Source organism: Prionailurus viverrinus, chromosome A1 (genome assembly GCF_022837055.1).
Source record: "Prionailurus viverrinus isolate Anna chromosome A1, UM_Priviv_1.0, whole genome shotgun sequence".
Classification (NCBI taxonomy): Eukaryota; Metazoa; Chordata; class Mammalia; order Carnivora; family Felidae; genus Prionailurus; species Prionailurus viverrinus.
In genome coordinates this window covers 125,763,271-125,785,342 of record NC_062561.1, presented here as the reverse complement: position 1 = coordinate 125,785,342, position 22,072 = coordinate 125,763,271, and the positions used below count along the sequence as shown (strand labels likewise).

Below are 22,072 nucleotides of genomic sequence, written 5' to 3'. Positions count from 1 at the left end.
TGCAAAAATAGAAAAAATGTCATTCTTCTCACTACTTATGGGGGAAATGGATTAACTGTTTTTTATAAAGGTATGTCATCCACATTAAGATGTAAGAGATTTTGAATTTTTATTTTTAATTAATTAATAAGTAAATATTTTAAAACATCAGTTTTCATGTGATACAGGAAGTATCAATGGATATATCCCATATAAACGAAAGCTCCTTGGGGACTCTTGGTAATTTTCAAAAGTGTAATAGAGTCTGAAGACAAAAATGTTTTAGAATCGAGTGTTAGAACTACAAACTGTGATGCAAAATTTTGAGGAAGGACATTTCATTGGAGTTAATGCCCATTCTATGAATTACAGTAGTGTATGGCATATTGATAAAATTAGACACAGAATATTTTGAAGTTATTTTGTGCCATAGGACCTAAAATATTTCATTAAAAGCAGAAGAAAAAAATGATCTCTGCTAGTCTTTGTGTGGATTAGCAAAAGCCACTTTTTTTTTTAAGCAAAAGCCACTTCTTCCTTCAGCCACTTTACTGCCATCTAGTGGAAAGTAATTGTAATAAATACACAACTCTTAGGACTGTAGTGTGAATGATGCCCCATAGAATTGTGTAGTACACAGTTGGTTGTGGCAGTTTTGAATATTGGTTCTCAACCACTTCTCAGACAAAACTATGAGTTCAAGAAGTTTGAGAACCACTGGCATGAGCGAAGGTACAGAGATGGGATTGAACACAATGGGTTCACAGAGCAAGACTACAGTGATCTGAGTACAGCAAACAATTGCATTAGGAATGGTAGGAAGTAAAGTTTTTAGGCAGACTAAGATCATTGGAAATGTTGAGGTTTGAGGCATTAGGTGGTTGGTGGTCATTGAAGGTTCAGAGCGTTAGCATGTAGAAGTAGTTTAGGAAACTAGATCGGTGGGTAAATAGATGGTGGATGGATGGGTGGGAGCTTGAATGGCCAGCTAGGAGCTGGGTGGTCTTCAGAACAGGAGATCAGGAAAGAAGTTACCAAGTGTCTTGATACACCTTCTCCTTGGTTGTAGCTGTCTGTCAGAATGGGAAAATAGGAATGTCCTGTCAGACAATAAACATTGAGTCTAGATTTTAGATTGAAAAAATAGAAGTCTCAGTGATTGCCTTTTGAGCTTTTTAATTTTCTCAGAGGCACACTGACACAACTGCTTTATTCATGAGAGAGAGGTGACCTAGAGGTAAATGTTCAAATAATTGGTAAAGTTAACACCAAGATCATCCTTTATTAAAGAAAATTTTTACTTTGCTGCCCTCTTCTGGAAATTATATAATTGCTTAAATAATTCTTAACACTGTTGGTCAATTAGTGTGGGCTGAATTGCCATTGAAAGGCTGGAACGAACTGCAAAAGAAGGAAATCAAGGTAAAATATAAAAAAGAAATGAAGCCAAACCAAAAAATATACAAATTTAGAAATATTTTACCAACTTATAGTTGAAAATTTCTAATCTGTGGAAAAGTACAATGAACAGCCATCTATCTTTTTTGTAGTTTCACCAATTGTTAATATTTTGCAATATTGCCTCCCTTTCTCTTTTTTTTTCCTTTCCATTTGAATACGAATTCTCCATATCGACTTTACAAGAACAACATTTTTCTAAGTAATCCAATATCCTGTCTTTTAAAATGAACATTAATTCAGTATCATGACTATATAGTCCATACTCAAATTTCTCTCATCTCAAAAATGACTTTGCTAGCTATTTTTTCTTTTGTTATTTGTTTTTTAAATTGGATCAGAGTTTACATATTGCTTTTAGTCTGTTTTAATCTGGTCTAATTTAGTCTACCCCTGCTTTTGTTTTTCATGACCTAAAACTTTTACGACGAGATCAAACCTGCTGTCTTACATAACTGTTTTATGTTCACCATTTGGTGAGAGGGATATTTATGATGTATATTATATATAATGTGTGCTTCTTACTGCATCACATCAGGAGGGACATCATTTCAGGCTGTCCTAGTATTGTTGATACTACATGTGATCACTTTTTTAAAAATGACAACAGACCTTCACTGGAAGATAATGGTTTCCCTTTGTATTTATGAGTAATCTCTAGAGTGATGCTCTGTGACCATGAGAGTATCCTTTTCCCCAACATTTCACAGTGGTTTCAGCATCAATGAGGATTTTTTGCCTGGTCTGTTATTACACTGGGGTTCATGAAGTGATGTGTTTTTATTTTTTTTTTAATGTTTACTGATTTTTGAGAGGGAGAGAGCATGAGTGGGGGAGGGGCAGAGAAAGAGGGAGACACAGAATCTGAAGCAGGCTCCAGGTTCTGAGATGCCAGCACAGAGCCCGACGCAGGGCTTGAACTCATGAATTGTGAGATCATGACCTGAGCTCAAGTTGGACCCTCAACCAACTGAACCACCCAGGTGTCCCAAAATGATGTGTTTTAATTGATCCCCATTTCTATATTTATTAGTTTATTAGCTGATATTCGTTTGTAAAAAACAGCTTTCCTTTTCTCATTCTCTGCCCTCTTGTAATCACTGTGGATTCATGGGTCTTTTTTTATTCAGCATGATAACGTTGTTATCCCACTTACTGATCAAATTGCCCCAAATTTATTCTGTAGGAGCCCTGTTAAGCTGCATCCTTTATTTAATTAATTTATTTTGTTTTGTTTTGTTTTATTATTTATTTTATCTTTTTAATGTAATTTTTCTAAATTTACATCAAAATTAGCATATAGTGCAACAATGATTTCAGGAGTAGATTCTTTAGTGCCCTTACCCTTTTAGCCCATCCCCCCTCCATACCGCTTCCAGTAACCCTCTGTTCTCCATGTTTAAGAGTCTCTTATGTTCTGTCCTCCTCCCTGTTTTTATATTATTTTTGTTTCCCTTCCCTTGTGTTCATGTGTTTTGTCTCTTGAAGTCCTCATATGAGTAAAGTCATATGATATTTGTCTTTGACTGACTAATTTCACTTAGCATAATACCCTCCAGTTCCATCCATGTAGTTGCAAATGGCAAGACTTCATTCTTTTTGATTGCTGAGTAATACTCCATTGTATATATACACCACATCTTCTTTATCCATTCATCCATTGATGGACAGTTGGGCCCTTTCCATACTTTGGCTATTGTTGATAGTGATGCTATAAACATGGGGGTGCATGTGTCCCTTCGAAACAGCATACCTGTATCCCTTGGATAAATACCTAGTAGTGCAATTTCTGGGTTGTAGGGTAGTTCTGTTTTTAGTTTTTTGAGTAACCTCCCTACTGTTTTCCAGAGGTGCTGCACCAGCTTGCATTCCCATAAGTTGCATCCTTTAAAAAAAAAAAAAGTTTACTTATTTATTTGGGGAGAGAGCACGAGTGGGGGAGGAGCAGAGAGAGGGGGAGAGAGAGAATCCCAAGCAAGCTCTGTGCTGTCATCTCAGAACCCAAAGCTGGACTCAATATCATGAACTGTGAGATCATGACCTGAGCCGAAATCAAGAGTCAGATGCTTAACTGACTGAGCCACCCTGGCACCTGAGCTGCATCCTTTTGACATGTCCCATTAGGCTTATATACTAGGCTCACTTCTTATTTTATTGTGCCAGATCTGAAAGTAGCTGTTTATATGAGGATCCCTGTTTTGTTTTGTTTTTCATTTAGGTTTTCAGCCTTAGAAACCAAGATTGAGAAGCTAGGTGTGCTCAGTGTTACTAAAAACTATATTTTAAAAACCATGCGTTCATATCCAGTTGAAATTTACTAACATTTGATTTTTCCCCACCTCCTCCACTCATATTTGTATCTTCCTTCTCTCACACTGAAAACCCTCTTCCTTGGTGGCATCAATATATTTCTTTTTTTTTTTTTTTAACATTTATTTATTATTGAGAGACAGAGAGAGACAGAGCGTGAACAGGGGAGGGGCAGAGAGAGAGGGAGACACAGAATCTGAATCAGGCTCCAGGCCCCGAGCTGTCAGCACAGAGCCCGATGCAGGTCTTGAACTCAGAAACCGCGAGATCATGACCTGAGCCGAAGCGGGACACTTAACCAACTGAGTCACCCAGGCGCCCCAATATTTCTTATTCACTGTATCCTATAAAATGCAAAATGCTTTGAGAATTACAACATCACTACTGAAATCAAATATGTATTTGCTTTCCTTTGTTCTTGAATATATCCCACCAGGAATATACAGTCAGAAAACTGGTCTCGTTAAACTATAAATATATTTTTAAAAATTTAAGTTTATTTATTATGAGAGAGAGAGAGAGAGAGAGAGAGAGAGAGAGAGAAGAGAGCGCATGCATAAGCAGGGGAGGGGCAGAGGGAAGGAGATAGAATCCCAAGTAGGCTCCACACCATCAGGGCAGAGCCTGATAATGGGGCTCCAACTCACTAACTGTGAGATCATGACCTGAACCAAGATCAAATATCAGATGCTTAACCGACTCTGCCACCCAGGTGCCCCATTCAGCTATAAATATTTTAATTAAGTTAGAAATCAACTGTATTTTTTTAGTCAATAATTTCTCCTTGCCATTTAGTTCAACAAACCTGAGTCTGTTTCAGTCTCTGTATTAGTCAGTGAAGGCACAGAAATAAGATACTGTTCTTACAGCTGCAAAACTCACAGTCTCATACAGAAGAAAGGTAATTCAAAGAGTATAGGCAAGTAGTGAGAGGACCAAAAAGTTAAGTTAGGGATGCCAAAGCATTACAGAAGAGAATCATCTGACTCAGCATGGGTAGGGGTGACCTTTAGAGGAATTAAGAGTAAGTCTTGAAGGACAAGTTGGAGTGAATCAAGTGAAGAGAGGGGCAGGGGTAGAAGAGTGTGATGACAAGAGAGACCATATCATATGTTGGGAATAGCAATAGCAGGGAAGGTATCTTGGTCATGAGAAGGTGATAGTTTAGAAGGTGATGGAGTAAAGCAGAGGTCAGACCATGAAAAGAACCTCTTTAGCATCTAGACTACTTTGCTTTGCTTTTACTCCTACATAAGTTTTTTTTTTTTTAATGACATACAGTATTGTATTAGTTTTACAGGTACAACAATGATATATGTGTATTTTACAAAATGATCACCACAATAAGTCAACATCCATCACCACACGGGTATAATTTTTTTCTTGTGATGATAATTTGTAAGATACTCTCTCGAATATACAATATAGCTGTCACCATGTTGTGCTCATTACTGTACGTCCCTAGGACTTACAGCTGGAAGTTTGTACCCTTTAACCATCTTTACCCATTTTGACCTCCTACTAACCCCCCTGCCCTGCAAACTGGCAACCACCAATCTGTTCTCTGTATCTAGGTTTTTGGTTTTTTTTTAAGTTCTACATATTTGTGGATCATACGGTCTTTGTCTATTTCTGATGTAATTATTTCACTTAGCTTAACATCTTCAAGGTCCATCCATGTTGTTAAAAATGGTAGGATTTCTTTCTTTTTTACAGCTGAATAATATTTATACACACACACACACACTGACACACACGCATCTTTAACCATTCATCCATTCGATGGACGGTTAGGTTTTTTTCATGTCTTGGCTACTGAAAATAATGCTGCAGTGAACATAAGGATGCAGATATCTTGTTGAGAAACTAATTTCATTTCCTTTGGATAAATACCCAGCAGTGGAATTGATGGATCATGTGGAAGTTTTGTTTCTATTTTTTTGAGGAAACTTCATACTGTTTTCCATAGTGGCTGCCCCATTTTACATTCCCTGAGGTGATGTCTCATTGTGATTTTGATTTGCATTTTCCTGATTAGTGATGTTGAGCACCTGTTCATATGTCTAGCCATTTGTATGTTACCTTTAGAAAACTAATCAGATCCTCTGTGCATCTTTTAATCAGATTGGTTTTTGCTATTGAGTTGTGAGTTCTTTGCATATTTGGGGTATTAACCCCTTATGAGACACATGATTTGCAAATATTTTCTACCATTTAGTAGGTTGACTTTTCATTTTGTTGATTTTTTTTTCTGTATAGAAGTTTTTAGTTTCGTATTCCACTTACTAATTTTTGCTTTTGTTGCTTCCACTTTGGTGTCCTATCCAGAAGATTGTTGCCAAGAATTTTTATCCCTGTGTTTTCTTCTAGGACTGTTACATTTTCAAGTCATATGTTTAAGTCTTTAATCCATTTTGAGTTAATTTTTATGAGTAATGTAAGATCAGGGTCAGTTTCATTATTCTGAATACAGTTATCCAGGTTTTCCCAGCACCATTTTGAAGAGACTTTTTTCCCCTTACTGAATATTCTTGACTCCCTTGTCAAATATTAGTTGCCTCTATATGCGAGGTGTATGCCTAGACTCTTCATTTAGTTCCATTTGTCAATGTGTCTATTTTCATGCCAGTACCATCCCATTTTGGTTACTATCGCTCTGTAGTATAGTTTGAAATCAGGAAGTGGGAACTCTCTAGCTTTGTCTTCTTTGTCAGGTTTGCTTTGGCTTTTAGGTGTCTTTAGTGGTTCCATACAAATTTTAGAATTGCCTTTTCTTTTTCTGTGATAATTACCGCTGGCATTCTGATAGAGATTGCACTGACTCTATGGCTTTGGGTAGTATGGACATTTTGACAGTATTAATTCTTCCAGTCTATGAACACAGATTATCTTTTGATTCATTTGTATTTAATTAAGTTTCTTTCATCATAGTTTTATAGTTTTCAGTGTCTAGATCTTACACCTCCATGGTTACAGTTATTCCTTTGTCTTTTATTGGTTTTGATGCACTTGTAAATGAGATTGTTTTCTTTTTAAAAAATTTTTTGTAATATTTTTAAGCTTTTAAAATTTATTTTGATAGAGATAGAGAGCAAGTGGGGGAGGGGCAGAGAGAGAGAGAGACAAAGAATCCCAAGCAGGCTCTGTGCTATCAGCCCAGAGCCTGATGTGGGGCTTGAACTCATGAACCCTGAGGTCATGACCCGAGCTGAAACCAAGAGTCGGAAGCCCAACTGATTGAGCCACCCAGGCTCCCCTCTTTATTCTTTATTTATTTTTTAGATATTTCATTGTTAGTGTAGAGAAACAGCTGATTTCTGTTCTTTTGTTGTTAGTTTTGTATCTGCAACTTAAAAACTTTTTTTAAATTGAAGTATAGTTGACATGCAATCTTGTATTAGTTTGAAGTGTACTAAGTAATGATTCAATATTTAAATATATTATGAAATGGTCAACCAAACAGTTACTTTGTTATTATTTTGTTTTTAATTTTTTAAAATGTTTATTTATTTTTGTGAGAGAGAGAGAGACAGAGCATGAGCAGGGGAAGGGCAGAGAGAGAGATAGAGAGGGAGGCACAGAATCTGAAGCAGGCTCCAGGCTCTGAGCTGTCAGCACAGAGCCTGATGTGGAGCTCGAACCCACAAATGGTGAGATTATGACCTGAGCTGAAGTCAGACGCTTACCTGACTGAGCCATCCGTGCACCCCTGTTTTGGTATTGACTGTATTCCTTATGCTGTACTTTTGATCCCATTACTTACTTTATAACTGGAAGTTTGTACCTCTTAGTCCCCTTCAGCTTTTTCCTCATCACCCCTCTCACTCTCTTGCCATTCCACTCCCCTCTGGCAACCACAGGTTCTCTGTATTTATGAGTCCATTTGTTCACGTGTTTTGTTTTTTACATTCTACATATAAGTGGAATCATGTGGTATTTGTCTTTCTCTGACTTTTTTCACTTAGCATAATGTACCTGCTACGTCTATCCATGTTATGACAAGTGGTTAAGATTTCATTCTTTATTTTTTTATGGCTGAATAATATTTCATTATGGATGTATATATACACATACACATACCCCACACACACCACATCTTCTATTTCCATTCATCTATTGATGGACACTTGGATTGTTTCTATATTTTAGCTTTTGAAAATAATGCTGCAGTAGACATAGGGGGAAGCATATATATTTGTGATTTAGTGTTTTTGTTTTCTCTGGATAAATACTGAGGAGTGGAATCACTGGATCATATGGTAATTCTAATTTTAATTTTTTGAGGAACCTCCATACTGTTTTTCATAATGGCTGCGCCATTTTGCATTCCCTCCAGTAGTGCATAAGGGTTCTCTTTTCTCCATGTCTTTGCCAACATTTGTCATTTCTTATCTTTTTAATAGTAGCCATTCTGATCAGTGTGAAGTGATTCTTCACTGTGGTTTTGATTTGCATTTCCCTGATGATTGGTGATGTTGAGCATCTTTTCATGTGTATGTTGGCTTTCTGTAGATGTCATTTGGAAAAATAACTATTCAGGTCCTCTGAATAGTTTTTTAATCACATTGTTTGCTTTTCAGTGTTCAGTTGTATGAGTTCTTTGTATATTTGGATATTAACCCCTCACTGGATATATCATTTGTAGTTATCTTCTCCTATTCAGTAGGCTGCCTTATTGTTTTGTTGATGGCTTCTTTCTCTGTGCAAAAGGGTTTTTTTTGTTTGATGTAGTCTCAGTAGTTTATTTTTGCTCTTGTTGCCCTTGCCAAAGGAGAGAGAGCCAAAAAATATAAGAATTATGGCTAAGAGTTTATTTCCTATGTTTTATTTTAAGATTTTCATGGTTTTGTCTCCTGTGTTTAGGTCTTTAATCCATTTTGAGCTTATTTTGGTAAGTGGTATAAGAAAATGGTTGTTTTAGTTTTTTATTTGTAGCTGTCCAGTTTTTCTAACACCATTTATTGGAGACACTGTCTTTTCCCCATTGTATATCTTTGCTTCGTTTGTCATAGATTAATTGACCATATACATGTTGGCCTATTTCTGGGCTCTCTATTCTCTTACATTGATGTTTCTGTGTTTAGGCCAGTACCATAATGTTTTGATTATTACAGCTTTGTAGTATAGTTTAAAATCTGGGATTGTGATACCTCCAGCTTTGTTATTCTTTCTCAGGATTGCTTTGGCTACCTGGAATCTTTTGTGGTTTCAGACAAAGGTTAGGATTCTTTGTTCTTGTTCTGTAAAATAGGCTGTTGGCATTTTGATAGGGATTGCCTTGAATCTACAGACTGCTTTGGATAGTATGGACATCTTAACAATATTAATTTTTCCAGAGCAGGAGCACGGTTTATCTTTTCATTTACTTGTGTCATCGTCCGTTTCTTTCATTAGTGTTTTACAGTTGACAGAGTCCAGGTCTTTCACCTCCTTGGTCAAATTTACTCCCAGGTATTTTATTCTTTTTGATGCAGTTGTAAATGGAATGATTTTCTTATTTTTCTCTTTCTGCTGGTTTGTTCTCAGGGAATAGAAATGCAACATATTTCTATATATTGATTTTTGTATCCTGAAGCTTCACTGAATTAATTTATTAGTTCTAACAGTTTTTGGTGGAGTCTTTGGTATTTTCTATATGTAAGATGATATCATCTGCAGACAAAGACATTTTACTTCCTCCTTTCTGATTTAGATGCCTTTTAGTTCTTTTTCTTATTAATTAATTAATTATTTTAGAGAGAGAGCATGCGAGCAGGGGAGAGGGGCAGAGGGAAAGAGAGGAGGGAGGGTGAGAGAGAAAGAAAGAATATTAAGCAGGTTCCATGCTTAGCACCAAGCCCGATGTGGGACTTGTTCCACAACCCTGGGATTATGTCTTGAGCTGAAATCAAGAATTAGATGCTCAACCGACTGAGCCACCCAGGTACCCCAGTTCTTTTTCTTATCTAATTGTTCTGGCCAGGAAATTCCAGTACTTTGTTGAATAAGATTGGTGAGAGAAGGCACCCCTGATTGTTCTGGGGGAAGGGATCTGATCTTGGAGGGAGAGCTTTCTACTTTTCATCTCCATAACAAAGTTATGTACAACCCTCATTCTGTCAGCATATTATGTAAATGTTGAGAAATCTCCTGGAATAAATTGACTTTAAGTTACAGATATGAAAACTTAGTTGAGTATGTTAGTGTGCTTGTCATATATAGCCTTTTTTTATGTTGACATATGTTCCCTCTGTACCCAAATTATTGAGCATTTGTATCATAAAATGATGTTGTCATTTTGTCAAAAGCTTTCTGCATCTATCTGGTGTATCACATTTTTTGATTTGTAGATGTTGAACCATGCTTGTATCCCAAGAATTAATTCCTCTTGTTCATGGTATATGATCCCTTTCCTGTGCTGTTGAATTGGTTTGATAATGTTTTGATTTTTTCCATCTCTATTTATCAGGGATTTTGGCCTATAGTTTTCTTATAGAGTCCTTAGGGCTATGTTATCAGGGTAATGGTGGCCTCATGAGATGAGTTTGGGACCGTTCCTTTGTCTTCATTTTTTGGGAAAAGTTTGAGAAGGATATTAACTCTTTAAATGTTTGACAGAATTCACCTGTGCAAAAATCTAGTCCTGGGCTTTTCTTTTGGGGGAGTTGATTACTGATTCAGTCCCCTTACTTTTATCAGTCTGTTCACTTTTGCTTTTTCCTCATGATTCAGTTTTTTTTTTAATTTTTTAAAATGTTTTTACTTATTTTTGAGAGAGACAGAGACATAATGAGAGTGGGTTAGGGACAGAGAGAGAGGGAGACACAGAATCCGAAGCAGGTTCCAGGCTCTGAGCTGTCAGCACAAAGCCCGATGCGGGGCTTGAACTCACAAACCATGAGATCGTGACCTGAGCTGAAGTGGGACGCTAAACCAACTGAGCCACCCAGGCTCCCCTCCTCATGATTCAGTTTTGATAGGGACCTTTTTATGCTGCCGTGATGTCACTCTCCCTTCTTAATTTCTTATCTGGACACTGCAGTTATCTTCTGACTTTGTACCTGCCTCTGCTACTAACTGGTTTGGTTCTTTAAGATGCTACTAGAGTGATCTTTACAAAATACAAATGCAGTCATGCCACTTGGTGCCAAGGATTTTTCAGTATCTCTCATACCATGTTTTTTCTCCCTCTTCTCTTTCTCCCCCTTTCACCCTAGTCACACCCTCATCCTCAGTATGTCTTTATACACGTTGAGAAATCTCCTTCAGCAAATTAACTTCAAGGGGAAATAGCATTTAGTAATCTCAAAAATAAACTCTGACAGGAATTTCAGTACTGTGGGAAAAGGAACTTGGTGCATGATGCCTTTGCCTCTTACATCATCAGGTTAGCCCAAGTTTCTCTCTACATGGCTGGCAAAGTAGGAGGGCCATGAGGCCTGGGCTGTGGTGATTCTGGGTTAATTACAAAGTGGTAAGACTGGCTTCAGTCATGGATGGAGTCCTTTAGTCACAGATAATGCCTATCGTCACATAAATTCACAAAGTTATCTAGATCACAGTAATGGTATATTTGAATGCTCCATATGCAGAATTTGCTACCTGCTAATCACGCTTTAGTGGTAAACATTTCACATCAGCGCATATAATTAGACATTGATTTTCTCTTCAGAGGTTAGTTTTCTAGCATCTATAATCAGCATCTCCACTTTCTCACCATCTCATAGCTCTTTGAAGACAAAAGTCCTAGACCCACTTTTCCAAAGTGGCGATTCTACTCCTGTTTTCTACCTTCTTTTGTTTTATAAGCCTGGACCAAAATCAGAGATTAATAAGTGGCTAGCCACAGGTCAAATCTAGCATATGAATTTTGGTTAGCCTACAGTTCCTAATCCAAATTTTAAATTAGTTTCTAATGTTTAAAAACCAGGAAATTACAGATAAAATCCAGATTTCCAGCTTCTTTTGAAAATTTAAAGGCTTTGGCAGTACTTTTTGTTTTGTTCTGTTTTTTTCCCCCCATTTCAGTGTGGTGAGCTTGACCCCTTTCTTGGATGTGAATTTGGCATGAACTCTCAGGTTGGCCACAAGCCCTGCTAAAGACCCTTCTAACCACAAAGAAGTATTTGAGTCTATGCCCTTGGGGTCACTCATTCATTCATACAAACATATATTGTGTATCCAATGTACCTGGCAATTCTTGGTCACTTACATAGGTTCTTCTCCTTCACATAACATTGTCACTTTGATTTCATAGAAGCAGAAATGGAGGTTCAGAGAGTCAAATGGCAATTGGCAGAGCCAGATGTGATCTAGGTTATGTTTCATGCTCTCTGGTTTCTAGGTCCATCCTAATGACCTACTTTAAAAGGCCCATCCTTTCCTCCCTTATGTCATTTTAACCTGAGATTTTTGCTTACAGCTTAAAATTAAGAAAGGACAAACCTAGGGGTAGCTTAGTTGGTTAAGCATCCAATTTCGGCTCTGGTCATGATCTTGTGGTTTATGAGTTCAAGCCCGAGTCAGGCTCTGTGCTGACAGCTTAGAGCCTGGAGCCTGTTTTGGATTGTGTCTCCCTCTCTCTCTTCCCCTCCCTCACTCATTCTCTGTCTCTATCAAAAATGAATAAACGTTAAAAAAAATAAAGGACAAACCTAAAAATTGTCATGACACATAAAGATAGTTTGCAAAAGTTTCTGTTAGTCACTGTTGTCCCCAGTGGCTTCAGTATTTCCTGCATTTTGTTCTGTAACAAGTGTATTACTGTATTAGTTCATGTATGCATTCATTGGCTTTTCTGTGTAAGCATGATACACCAACATTTTTCTAGATTATCTCTAACCTGACAGTATCATCCTTTTACACAATTATTAACATCACTTAAATAGAATCAAAGAACAATAGAATTAAAATTTTTTTTAACATTTATTCATTTTTTGAGAGACAGAGCATGAGTATGGGAGGGGCAGAGAGAGAGGAAAGACACAGAATCCAAAGCTGCCTCTTGGCTTTGAGCTGTCAGCACAGAGCCCAACGCGGGGCTCGAACTCACAGACTGTGAGATCATGACCTGAGCTGAAGTCGGACGCTTAACCGACTGAGCCACCCAGGCGCCCCACAATAGAATTTATTTTAATTCCTGAGGCAAAAACCTGTTCTCAAAAGTAATGTTTTCTGAAAATGACACAAGTGTACCCTTCAGCAGTAATATCTAGAGGCTATATAAAAGACACACATTTTCAAATAATACAGAAGCTTTAAAACAGATGTAGACACAAAATGCCCTCTGAACCCACACTTACTCAGTGACATTACCTGTTTTGCAGGGTTGATTCATCTTGTTTCTGATAAGTTTGGTCCTGTGAGAAATGACTACTGGCAGAAAAATGAAGGATAAAAGTGGAAATGAGTACATAACCACAGGTACAATCTAAGACTAAAACTGTGGGGCAGGCCACGTGAGCTCACCGGCTGGTGTAGCTTGAATTGCAGAATGATTGAAATTGCCCCCTTTCTGCATTTGTGAAATGGAGTATAATCACTGTGTTCCAGGGTGTGACTGACAAATACTAGCTGGTGAGTAAATCTTCATTCCCATTCTCAGCAGGTTAATGTAAGAGGACAGTTTTTGTTTTTTTTTTTAAACACCATACGATTTAAACAGTTGTGTGAACAGAATCAATTAACAGAATCAATTAAGTTTCATCTATGCTGCCTGGGAACAGTAGTAGTATTTATGTGAAAGTACATAACTTGTAAAGCCACAAAAGGTAGATTATGTTAAAAAGAGTTAGAATTTTCACTTAAAATATATTAAAAAAATATTTTTTTTAAAGAGTTCCTCTTCTTGTCAAAAAACCCTTAGATGTTGATGGGGGGGGGGGCTGTGAATAAATGGGGCCAGGAGGAATATTGGAAATTTCATACACACACACACACACACACACGCTATAATATATGTGACTTTTATGTATACTTGTAAGATAGCTTTAAAAAATATATATATATATGTGTGTGTGTGTGTATATATACTAAAGCCCATAGGTAAGCTGGAACAAAGGCAGTCCAGCAGGGGTTGGGCCCCAGGGAGAGAAGGCAGCCTGAAGGGGATTAGGAAGATTGGAGATTCGTTACATGGGTGGAGGACTTGAACAAGATGTATTGAGGTAAATGGGAGTCAGAGTTTTTACTGTCCAGGAAAGGAGTTAAAAATATGTAAAGAGGGACCCTGTTTTTATTTATTGATTTAAAGTTTATCCATTTATTTTGAGAATGAGAGGGAGAAAGAGAGATTCCCAAGCTGGCTCTGTACTGCCAGTGCAGAACCCGACATGGGGCTTGAACTCATGACCTGCAAGATCATGACCTGAGCCAAAATCAAGAGTCAGACACTTAAACAACTGAGCCACCCAGGCACCCCCCCACTTTTTAAATAAAGTGTATTTTGAGAGAGAGAGAGGCAGAAAGAGAGAGAGAGAGTACCATCTTGTTTTTAAATATCAGTTTCCATCAAAGAAATCTTTGGAAAATGGCTTATCTCCAGGCTGAAGTGGAAGACACACAAGATAGGTCTGTGTTCAGAGAAGTGTTCAGAGAAGAATGGTGGCTTGCCAGTGGACAGAGAAGCTAGCTTTCAGAGGCACCCAGTGGCTAAGGATGACAATTTGAACAAATACATGATGACAATAATGGATTTACTCTCACTGAAGAGGAATCTGCAAATCCATTTTGTTATAAATAATAAGTCATTATAGCAAAATGCCCATTAATAAAATACAGAAGGAATGCAGGAACTAGAAAATCACCATCTGGCAACTAACAGAGTAATAATTCAGAATGCAAGAAAGCAAAGAGCAGAGAGTTAATGGTGAATGAAGAACAAACTATGTAGGCTCAAAATATTACCTCTGCAAAATACTTAACATAAAGCTACATATTAATTATAAAGGGAAAGGATAACTTTATATTGGTGAAGCCTACTCAGATGATCAGTTAATTAATATCACCAGCATCCGGACAGACTGACTCCGTAAGCGCCTCCTGGTAAGACACACTAAGAAGAGCATAGCATCACCTCTGTGATATTCCTGTCACAAAGGCATACTCTGAATCCAGTCATGAAGAAGCATGAAACTCCCAGTGGAGGGACCTCTATAAAACAGTCACCTTGTTCTGGATTTGAATGAGTCTTGACAACTACTAGGAACATGTGATGGTGGTTTGAATACTTCAACCATAAAAGACATAATGGGGCAGCTGGCAAAAAATAAATAAAATTACCAACCTTTGTTCAAAAACTTTTATTTACTATAAAGACAAAACACCAAAATAGGTACAAATACTATAAAATTGGTTCAATGGGGTAAAAATTTTAATTAAAATATCTTGATATATTTAAAATAACAAAGGATACATTTAAGCCAAATTTTCTTAACCCAGAGATTTTTTTTTTTTTTTTTTTAACATTTGCTTACATAGTAAGGTGCTAATAGAAGTTAGCCCTTAAGCCCTGGAAGTCTTAGGAATCATAGTCACACAGCAAATATAATTTCATTGTGAAAGTGAACTTTGGTAGAAGAAAAATCTATAGGACACCTGAGGTAGTAGAACCTGGAATAAACAGCAGTAGACATTATTTACAACTTGAGTACCAAATAACATTAAGAACACAAAAATAATTACACAATACAATTTTCAGTCCAGCTTTGATCCAAAGAAAATAAGAATATTATATCACATTTGCATTGAAAACAAAACAAAAAACAAAACACCACAATTACCAGCAAGCTGAGGGAACTGCAAACAAACTCAAACAATGGATTTGGACATCTAGAGGCAGTTTGAGTTTGAAATGTGGTGGGCATGTGATCTACAAAGTAATACTGATTAGCTGAGGTTCCTCAGTTTATACAGTTTACATTTCTGTCAGACACAGTATTGATCTGACCAGTGATCTTCCAGTACATCAAATGGCAAGAGTGCATCCGTTAAAGCTTGCACATGAGAAACTTGGAAACAATCTTATTAGAGTTGTGAAAATTCTAAGTAGTCACACACAAAAGATAGAAAATAAAAAAGAAAGTCAAGTACAACACATGTAGAGCTACCAAACTTCACATTTCGGTACTATTTTTAACTCTTCAAATATTGCCAATCTTCCAAAACAAAGGAATGTAAAATTTCACTAAGAGACACATTCACATAGAAAAAAAAAACAAAAAAACAAAAACCCAAAACTGTCTTTTAAAAATTATATGCAATATATCCCTGTAAACTTAACTTGTAACTTATTTTACTTCCAATTTGTGTTGTACATTTAAAATGTACTCTATATAGCTTATTTAGTTTATCCTGAGTCTTTGAGAATAACCAATTCTGTTTCATTCTGCAACAATTCAACTGGCGTCTGAAGAGTTAAAATTTAACATCTCAAAAAGCTGTATTAAATATTTAATCAGTACTTGATTTTAAAAGACTCACAAAAAAAGGATAAAAGAGCTGCCATTTTCCTTCTAGATTCCATGTATCTGAATTCCACTCAGATGAAAACCATTAGATAATTGTGCAAAATTCAAGGATTAGTAAGTGGAATCCATTTGACTTTTCTTTCTGAACACATTTTCAAAGTCCCAAGCAGATTTATTTTGTACAAACGCTATTATTAATAGTTGGGTCATTAATTTTTCGTTAATGGTCAGCCAGGCCTAGTGGAAAGAGATGATGCATGGTAGAAGGAAAATAGCAGTTTCATGTTATTAGTGGTGATGACGAATGATGGATTATTACATACAAAGTAAGACTTCAATGGTGTGAAGTTTCCTACAAAAGAAACCAATACATTAAAAGAACTCAAATAAATTTCAAGGTAATCTTGATCTTGGTTGTGAGCTGCATCACAGAGAATAGTTGATTTTCACTGAATTTATATTTAACCTGCATGAAAAGAGCAGTGACTGACTCAATGAAGGTAGTATTTTATTATATTCCAATTTAAAAAAACAATCTGTATTAAAAAAAACACTTGCAATAGCAAGATATTTAATAAACTCTAGTTCACATCTAGTTCTATTTTTTTTTTCTGGTTTGAAAAGATCACCTTTCCCTGAATATTAAACAAAAGTGAAGGTGAAATGAAAATATAGAACCATAATTTCCAAAAACGAAATGAATGGGCCAACAGTAAAATGCACAGTGAACCACAACTGCCCAGGCATTTAAAAAAATAAAGGTCAACTGTGGTTCATAAAGAAGTCATCAACTTTTAAAAATATATTTATTTACTGCTACTTATAGCATATTCCGATCTAAAAGAGGCAGATACTGATTTATAGCCAGTGACAAAAAACTGAACGGAATTGCAGAACCCCCTGCCTGTGATCATGATATGAAATGGAAGAATAATTGAAACATTAAAATAGATCCTGAGCCCCTCAGCTGCTAATATTGCTGAAAAAGTGCTCCAAAAAACCCCAAAATATGCTGCTGTTCATTAGTCATGCAAACTTCATTGCTTTTCTGTTTACCTATGGCCAGTTCTTTGAAAGGCACAGTTTACAGTGTCTGCACAAACTGTGGACTTTTGCATACTAAGCTTAGGTACAGATCATGATTTGTCAATCACATACTTAGGTAAGGGTTCCCACTGGTCTTGTTCATAGCTGTTCGTTGGCATGAAGGCCAGCAGATTATCAACGTGGTTCCCCACAAAAGTTTTTTTCTCTTGATGAGCATCCTGTCCCCATTATAGTTTGTCTAAATGGCTACCATGTAGTACGGAAGACTGGATGCTTCAGTAGCTCTCTTGACGGAGGTCTATCCTGAGGTTGAAGTTCCAAACACCGAAGAGCCACATCCCGTAAACCAGGAGACAAATGTGAAGGGATCGATGGAGCAGTAGTTGCACTTGCAATCTGTAAGAAAACCACCCGTGTTGAAACTTGCCACGATTGGAACTTCTGATGTATTAGTACATGTGCATAGATTTCAAAGCCTCTGTATGTGCATCCTGTACACAGGCACTGAGGCTACAGTGGATGGACTTCCTTCTGACAATCTGTGCAAAAACTCACCCGCTGGATGGGAGGCTTCCTTCAAGAACCTTGAAATTTTAGGATTTTGGATTGATCAACTACATCCGGATCAGGTCGATCTATGGTTTTCCTTACTGTCTCAAATGAACAAGACTAAGTGCATCAAAATGGTCAGACAGGAAGAGTATTCAGTTTACTATATGCTTTACTCATATTCATTCTCCAGTATGGCTTTTGTGATCTTTGCTTCATCATGCATTTTCTAATATTCAGCACAGCGAGCTATTCCAAGTGAGCAAGACCAAACCTGGCCAGTACATTAGAAACACACCTGCACTGAATGAGGAAGTTCTAGGAGTGTGAAAAGGGCTGGAAGAAGTTATGGCAGGTGTGAGGTGCTGGGAAGCCAGTGCACAGGACTGATACTAGTCACTGTGCACACAGACAGCTGTGTGCTAAGGGCTTCACTAAGACCCAGAGGTAATTTTGTTTGTTCCCATAATAATCCCATGAAGTAGGTGCTGTTATTATACCTATTTTATAACCAAGAAAACAGAGGGTAGACAGAAATCATTTCCCTAGTCACACGGCTTTATGGAACCAGGGTTTGAAACCAGGTCTGTATGGCTGCAAAGCCCTAGCTTTTACCTAGCACATGTCTGGATCAAAAGCTAAAAATCTCAACTATTCTATTCTTTGATGGAAATGGACAGACAGGATTTGGCACCTGACTTGGGTGTACATTTTTTAAATACAGAAAATAGTAAATCAGATTGTAAAAATTTGTGGATTATATACAGGAAGGAAGAGCTTTACATTTTTACACTTGAAAGTCTGAGATACACACATATTTCACCTAGTAACAATGACTCATTATTTGCTAACTCATTGTTCACAATGACTTTATGGAGCCTAACTACTGTGAAAAATGAGAACCAACTGTACATGCTGCCAGCATTCACCGCACCATATGAATTCCTGAATATGTATACATACATATTTATTTCAAGGAAGATCTACCTGGACATTAGATTGAGAGTTAAGGAGAACCCATGAAAATCTTCCTCCTGCCAATTTTAGTGGAAAGAAGTAATTTTTATATCATAAATACCTTAAATATCAAAGCAAGATGATTGGAGTGTTTTTCTGCATTCCAGGGTGGTTTAGCACAAGCCATTTCTATAATAGCACAGCCAACACTCCATACATCACAGCTCCTACCATATTGCTGACCTCTTAGTACCTAAAATAAAAAAGAGAGTTAATTTGGAAATAGGATCCATTAAAAAAAGACAAAGACATTCTGTAGTTACGGATTCTAGTTTTTTTATTTCAAACCAGAACAATGGTACAAACAGCAATTCCATGGACTAGTCTGATGTCTCATTTATTTCATCAACAAACTTAATCTGTGTGGTACAAAAAATATTTTGGAGAACTGGGAGATTCTGAAGAAGGATCACATCACAGAATTTCAAAGCAGCCCCAGTGCACTTAGAAGTTAACTATGGGGCCAAAGGACAACCAGTTATCATTACATATGAACACGAAGAGTTCTGAACACAAAAGAAGCCTAATTCAGAATTGTAATGTTTACTTAAACTTCTACTAAGTCCTGCTTCTGTGTCATCTCCCTTTTGAATAGAGAGAGAACAGTTGTTAAGATTTCTAATTATGGGGGCGCCTGGGTGGCGCAGTCGGTTGAGCGTCCGACTTCAGCCAGGTCACGATCTCGCGGTCTGTGAGTTCGAGCCCCGCGTCGGGCTCTGGGCTGATGGCTCAGAGCCTGTAGCCTATTTCCGATTCTGTGTCTCCCTCTCTCTCTGCCCCTCCCCCGTTCATGCTCTGTCTCTCTCTGTCCCAAAAATAAATAAACGTTGGAAAAAAAAAATTTAAAAAAAAAAAAAAGATTTCTAATTATGTGCACTTTGGGCTTGCTACAAAACAAGTAGTATAAATTACCCCAAAATTCTTTGTTAGAAATAGCTTTTAAGCAAATCTACGAAAACCCATCTTTTAAAATTTTGTCAAGACCAAGATAGAAAGGCAGGGATTAAGAGTCTGAAATCAAGGATACCATTAAAACCTTATTTTTAGACTCATGGACTTCTAAGTGGTAAGCATATACTGAATAACACCGCAAACTAATTTGCTATAATTCTGTCACACAGAACTCCAGATATTTTCTTTCAGCACACTCAAAGCTGCTTCTCACCTCAGGTGCCATAAATGCAATTGTCCCCAATAACTGTCCCTGAAACTCTCCTGCACCAGTTCCTTTTGATGCCAACCTGGCTGCAGCTCCAAAATCTGCAATTCTCAGTCTCTGACCTGTGCTGTCAATTAGCAAATTGGCACCTGTCAACAAAAACAGCAAATGACCTTGTATGTTAAAAAACAAAAGGATTCAAATCTCAGTAAAATACTACTAATAGGACAATCACAGAAGAAGTGGGTATGTCAGAGGTTCAGAGAACTCTCCCCTCTCAATTCGAAGGCACACTGGTATCGACATGTAAAACAAATAAAATCCCAAATCCTCAAAGGAAGATGAAAGTAAGAAGGCATAAAGAGATACAAAGGCAGACATTTAGTGAAATGTCACTAAGTGTTGAAAATCTTTAATATAATGAATCCCAACAAAAACCTTCCCTCAACATTAAAGTTTTAGTGTAGCTTATATCTTAAGACAAAATTTGTTGAAATATACCTAAGACCAATTCAAAATACACACTGTCAAATACTAGCCAAAGACTTTCATGTCAGGAAACCAAAGCTGCTCTTAAAATAAACTGCAAAAGATTTGAAAGGCTTTTTCTCAAAAAAGTTCATAATATCCCAGTTATTTTAAATAAAACCAGGAATGGGAACTTTTGGGGAGGCAGTAGAAATCAGGAGACCAAGAAAGGTAATCAGAGACCTGAATTTTATACTTGGTTTGCCATTAGTTATCAGACTGAAAAAAAAAAAAAAATCAGCAGTAAGAATGGAAAAGTCACAGCCTAAGGAAGGCAGATTATATGATTCCAAAGGTTCCTTTCACTTAGAATAATTCTAGTGATTTGAGTTACTCAGGGGAAACAGTCCCATAGATAATCTCAAGTTAGAAATTATCAACAAAGGTCTGAGTTTTAAAACTACATTTGATTTCTACCTCTTGCTAATAGGTAGTAATGAAAAGAATTCTTACCTTTGACATCTCTGTGAATGATCTGGTTTTCATGGAGATATGAAAGGCCACGAAGTAATTGTTCAGTATAGTTAATAACTACTGATTCTTTGAAGGCTCCATATTTACTGAGCAAATGAGCCACAGATCCCCCTTTAAGACAAACATGTAATGATAGTTATCATAAATTTAAGCCAAATTAAAACCATTGATTACATTTTGGTTACATTAGCTTGCACCACATGAACTCACATTCATGTATGGAATGTTATATTTATACACTGCATCAGAAGTGAAACTGATTTAAAAACTAACACATTCCTAACAATTAGACATTTTCATCAAACTTTCATAAACTAGTTTTTTGGGAGGTCAAGATTTCAGAAAGCTTTAAAACTTAATAGTTTTACATGGAGCCATTTCTGAAATGTACCATTCACCTCTCTTTTTGATAGATACATAAAACACTTTTTTTTTTTTTTTTGAGAGAGAGCATTAGGGGGGAGAGGGAGAGAGATTCTTAAGCAGGCTTCACCCCCCAGTGTGGAGCCCAATGTGGGGCCTGATCTCATGACCGTGAGATAAGCCAAAATCAAGAATCTAATGCTCAATCAACTGAGCCATCCAGGTACCCCCAAAATACCTTTAAAAAAACTTTTTTAATGTTTGTTTGTTTTTGAGAGAGAGTACGCGAGCAGGGGAGGGGCAGAGAGGAAGATAGAGAATCTGAAGCAGCTCCAGGCTCTGAGCTGTCAGCACAGAGCCCGAGGTGGGGCTCAACTCACAAACTGCGACATCATGACCTGAGGACATCATGACCTGCGACATCATGTCCAAAGTCAGACACTTAACCAAATGAGCCACCCAGGCACCCCCAAAATACCTTTCTTAATAATAAGACTTAAATAAACAGTGCTAACATGTTACTTAGCAGAAGGTAAAGAGAATAGGAGGAGCCAGAAGATGGAGCATTAGGCTTCATGTTCTATTATCTACTAGTTGTGACCTGGTACAAGTCACAAACTCAGTAAACCTCACTGAGAAGTATTTGTAATAGTCAACCTGAAAACAACCATCAACCTAGCTATGACCAACATCAGAGAACATATTAAAAATCAACTCTTCAAACACAAAAAATCTAAAAAGT

The 22,072-nt window shown here is 37.1% G+C and overlaps 1 protein-coding gene and 1 long non-coding RNA gene across 6 annotated transcripts in view; one reads left to right on the top strand and one right to left on the bottom strand.

The window, feature by feature from the left end:
- LOC125155955 (uncharacterized) overlaps window positions 1-22,072 on the top strand; it is a 41,091-nt gene that overhangs the window by 12,913 nt on the left and 6,106 nt on the right. For both annotated transcript variants that reach the window (XR_007148447.1, XR_007148441.1), the window contains exon 2: window positions 13,053-13,149. This is a non-coding gene — a long non-coding RNA (uncharacterized LOC125155955). The remainder of the gene's footprint in view (window positions 1-13,052; window positions 13,150-22,072) is intronic.
- The window catches only part of MAP3K1 (mitogen-activated protein kinase kinase kinase 1), a 77,876-nt gene continuing 70,815 nt past the window's right edge, over window positions 15,012-22,072 (bottom strand). For 2 of the 4 annotated variants that reach the window (XM_047839874.1, XM_047840075.1), the window contains exons 17-20: window positions 20,947-21,078; window positions 19,972-20,114; window positions 18,868-18,999; window positions 15,012-17,636 (exon numbers count right to left, since the gene is read on the bottom strand). In XM_047839874.1, coding sequence (XP_047695830.1) covers window positions 17,487-17,636; window positions 18,868-18,999; window positions 19,972-20,114; window positions 20,947-21,078 — 557 coding nt within the window. In that variant the 3' untranslated portion in view covers window positions 15,012-17,486. Of the gene's footprint in view, window positions 19,000-19,971; window positions 20,115-20,946; window positions 21,079-22,072 lie in introns of all 4 variants that reach the window. The other 2 variants (XR_007148047.1, XM_047839998.1) reach the window with 2 other exon arrangements.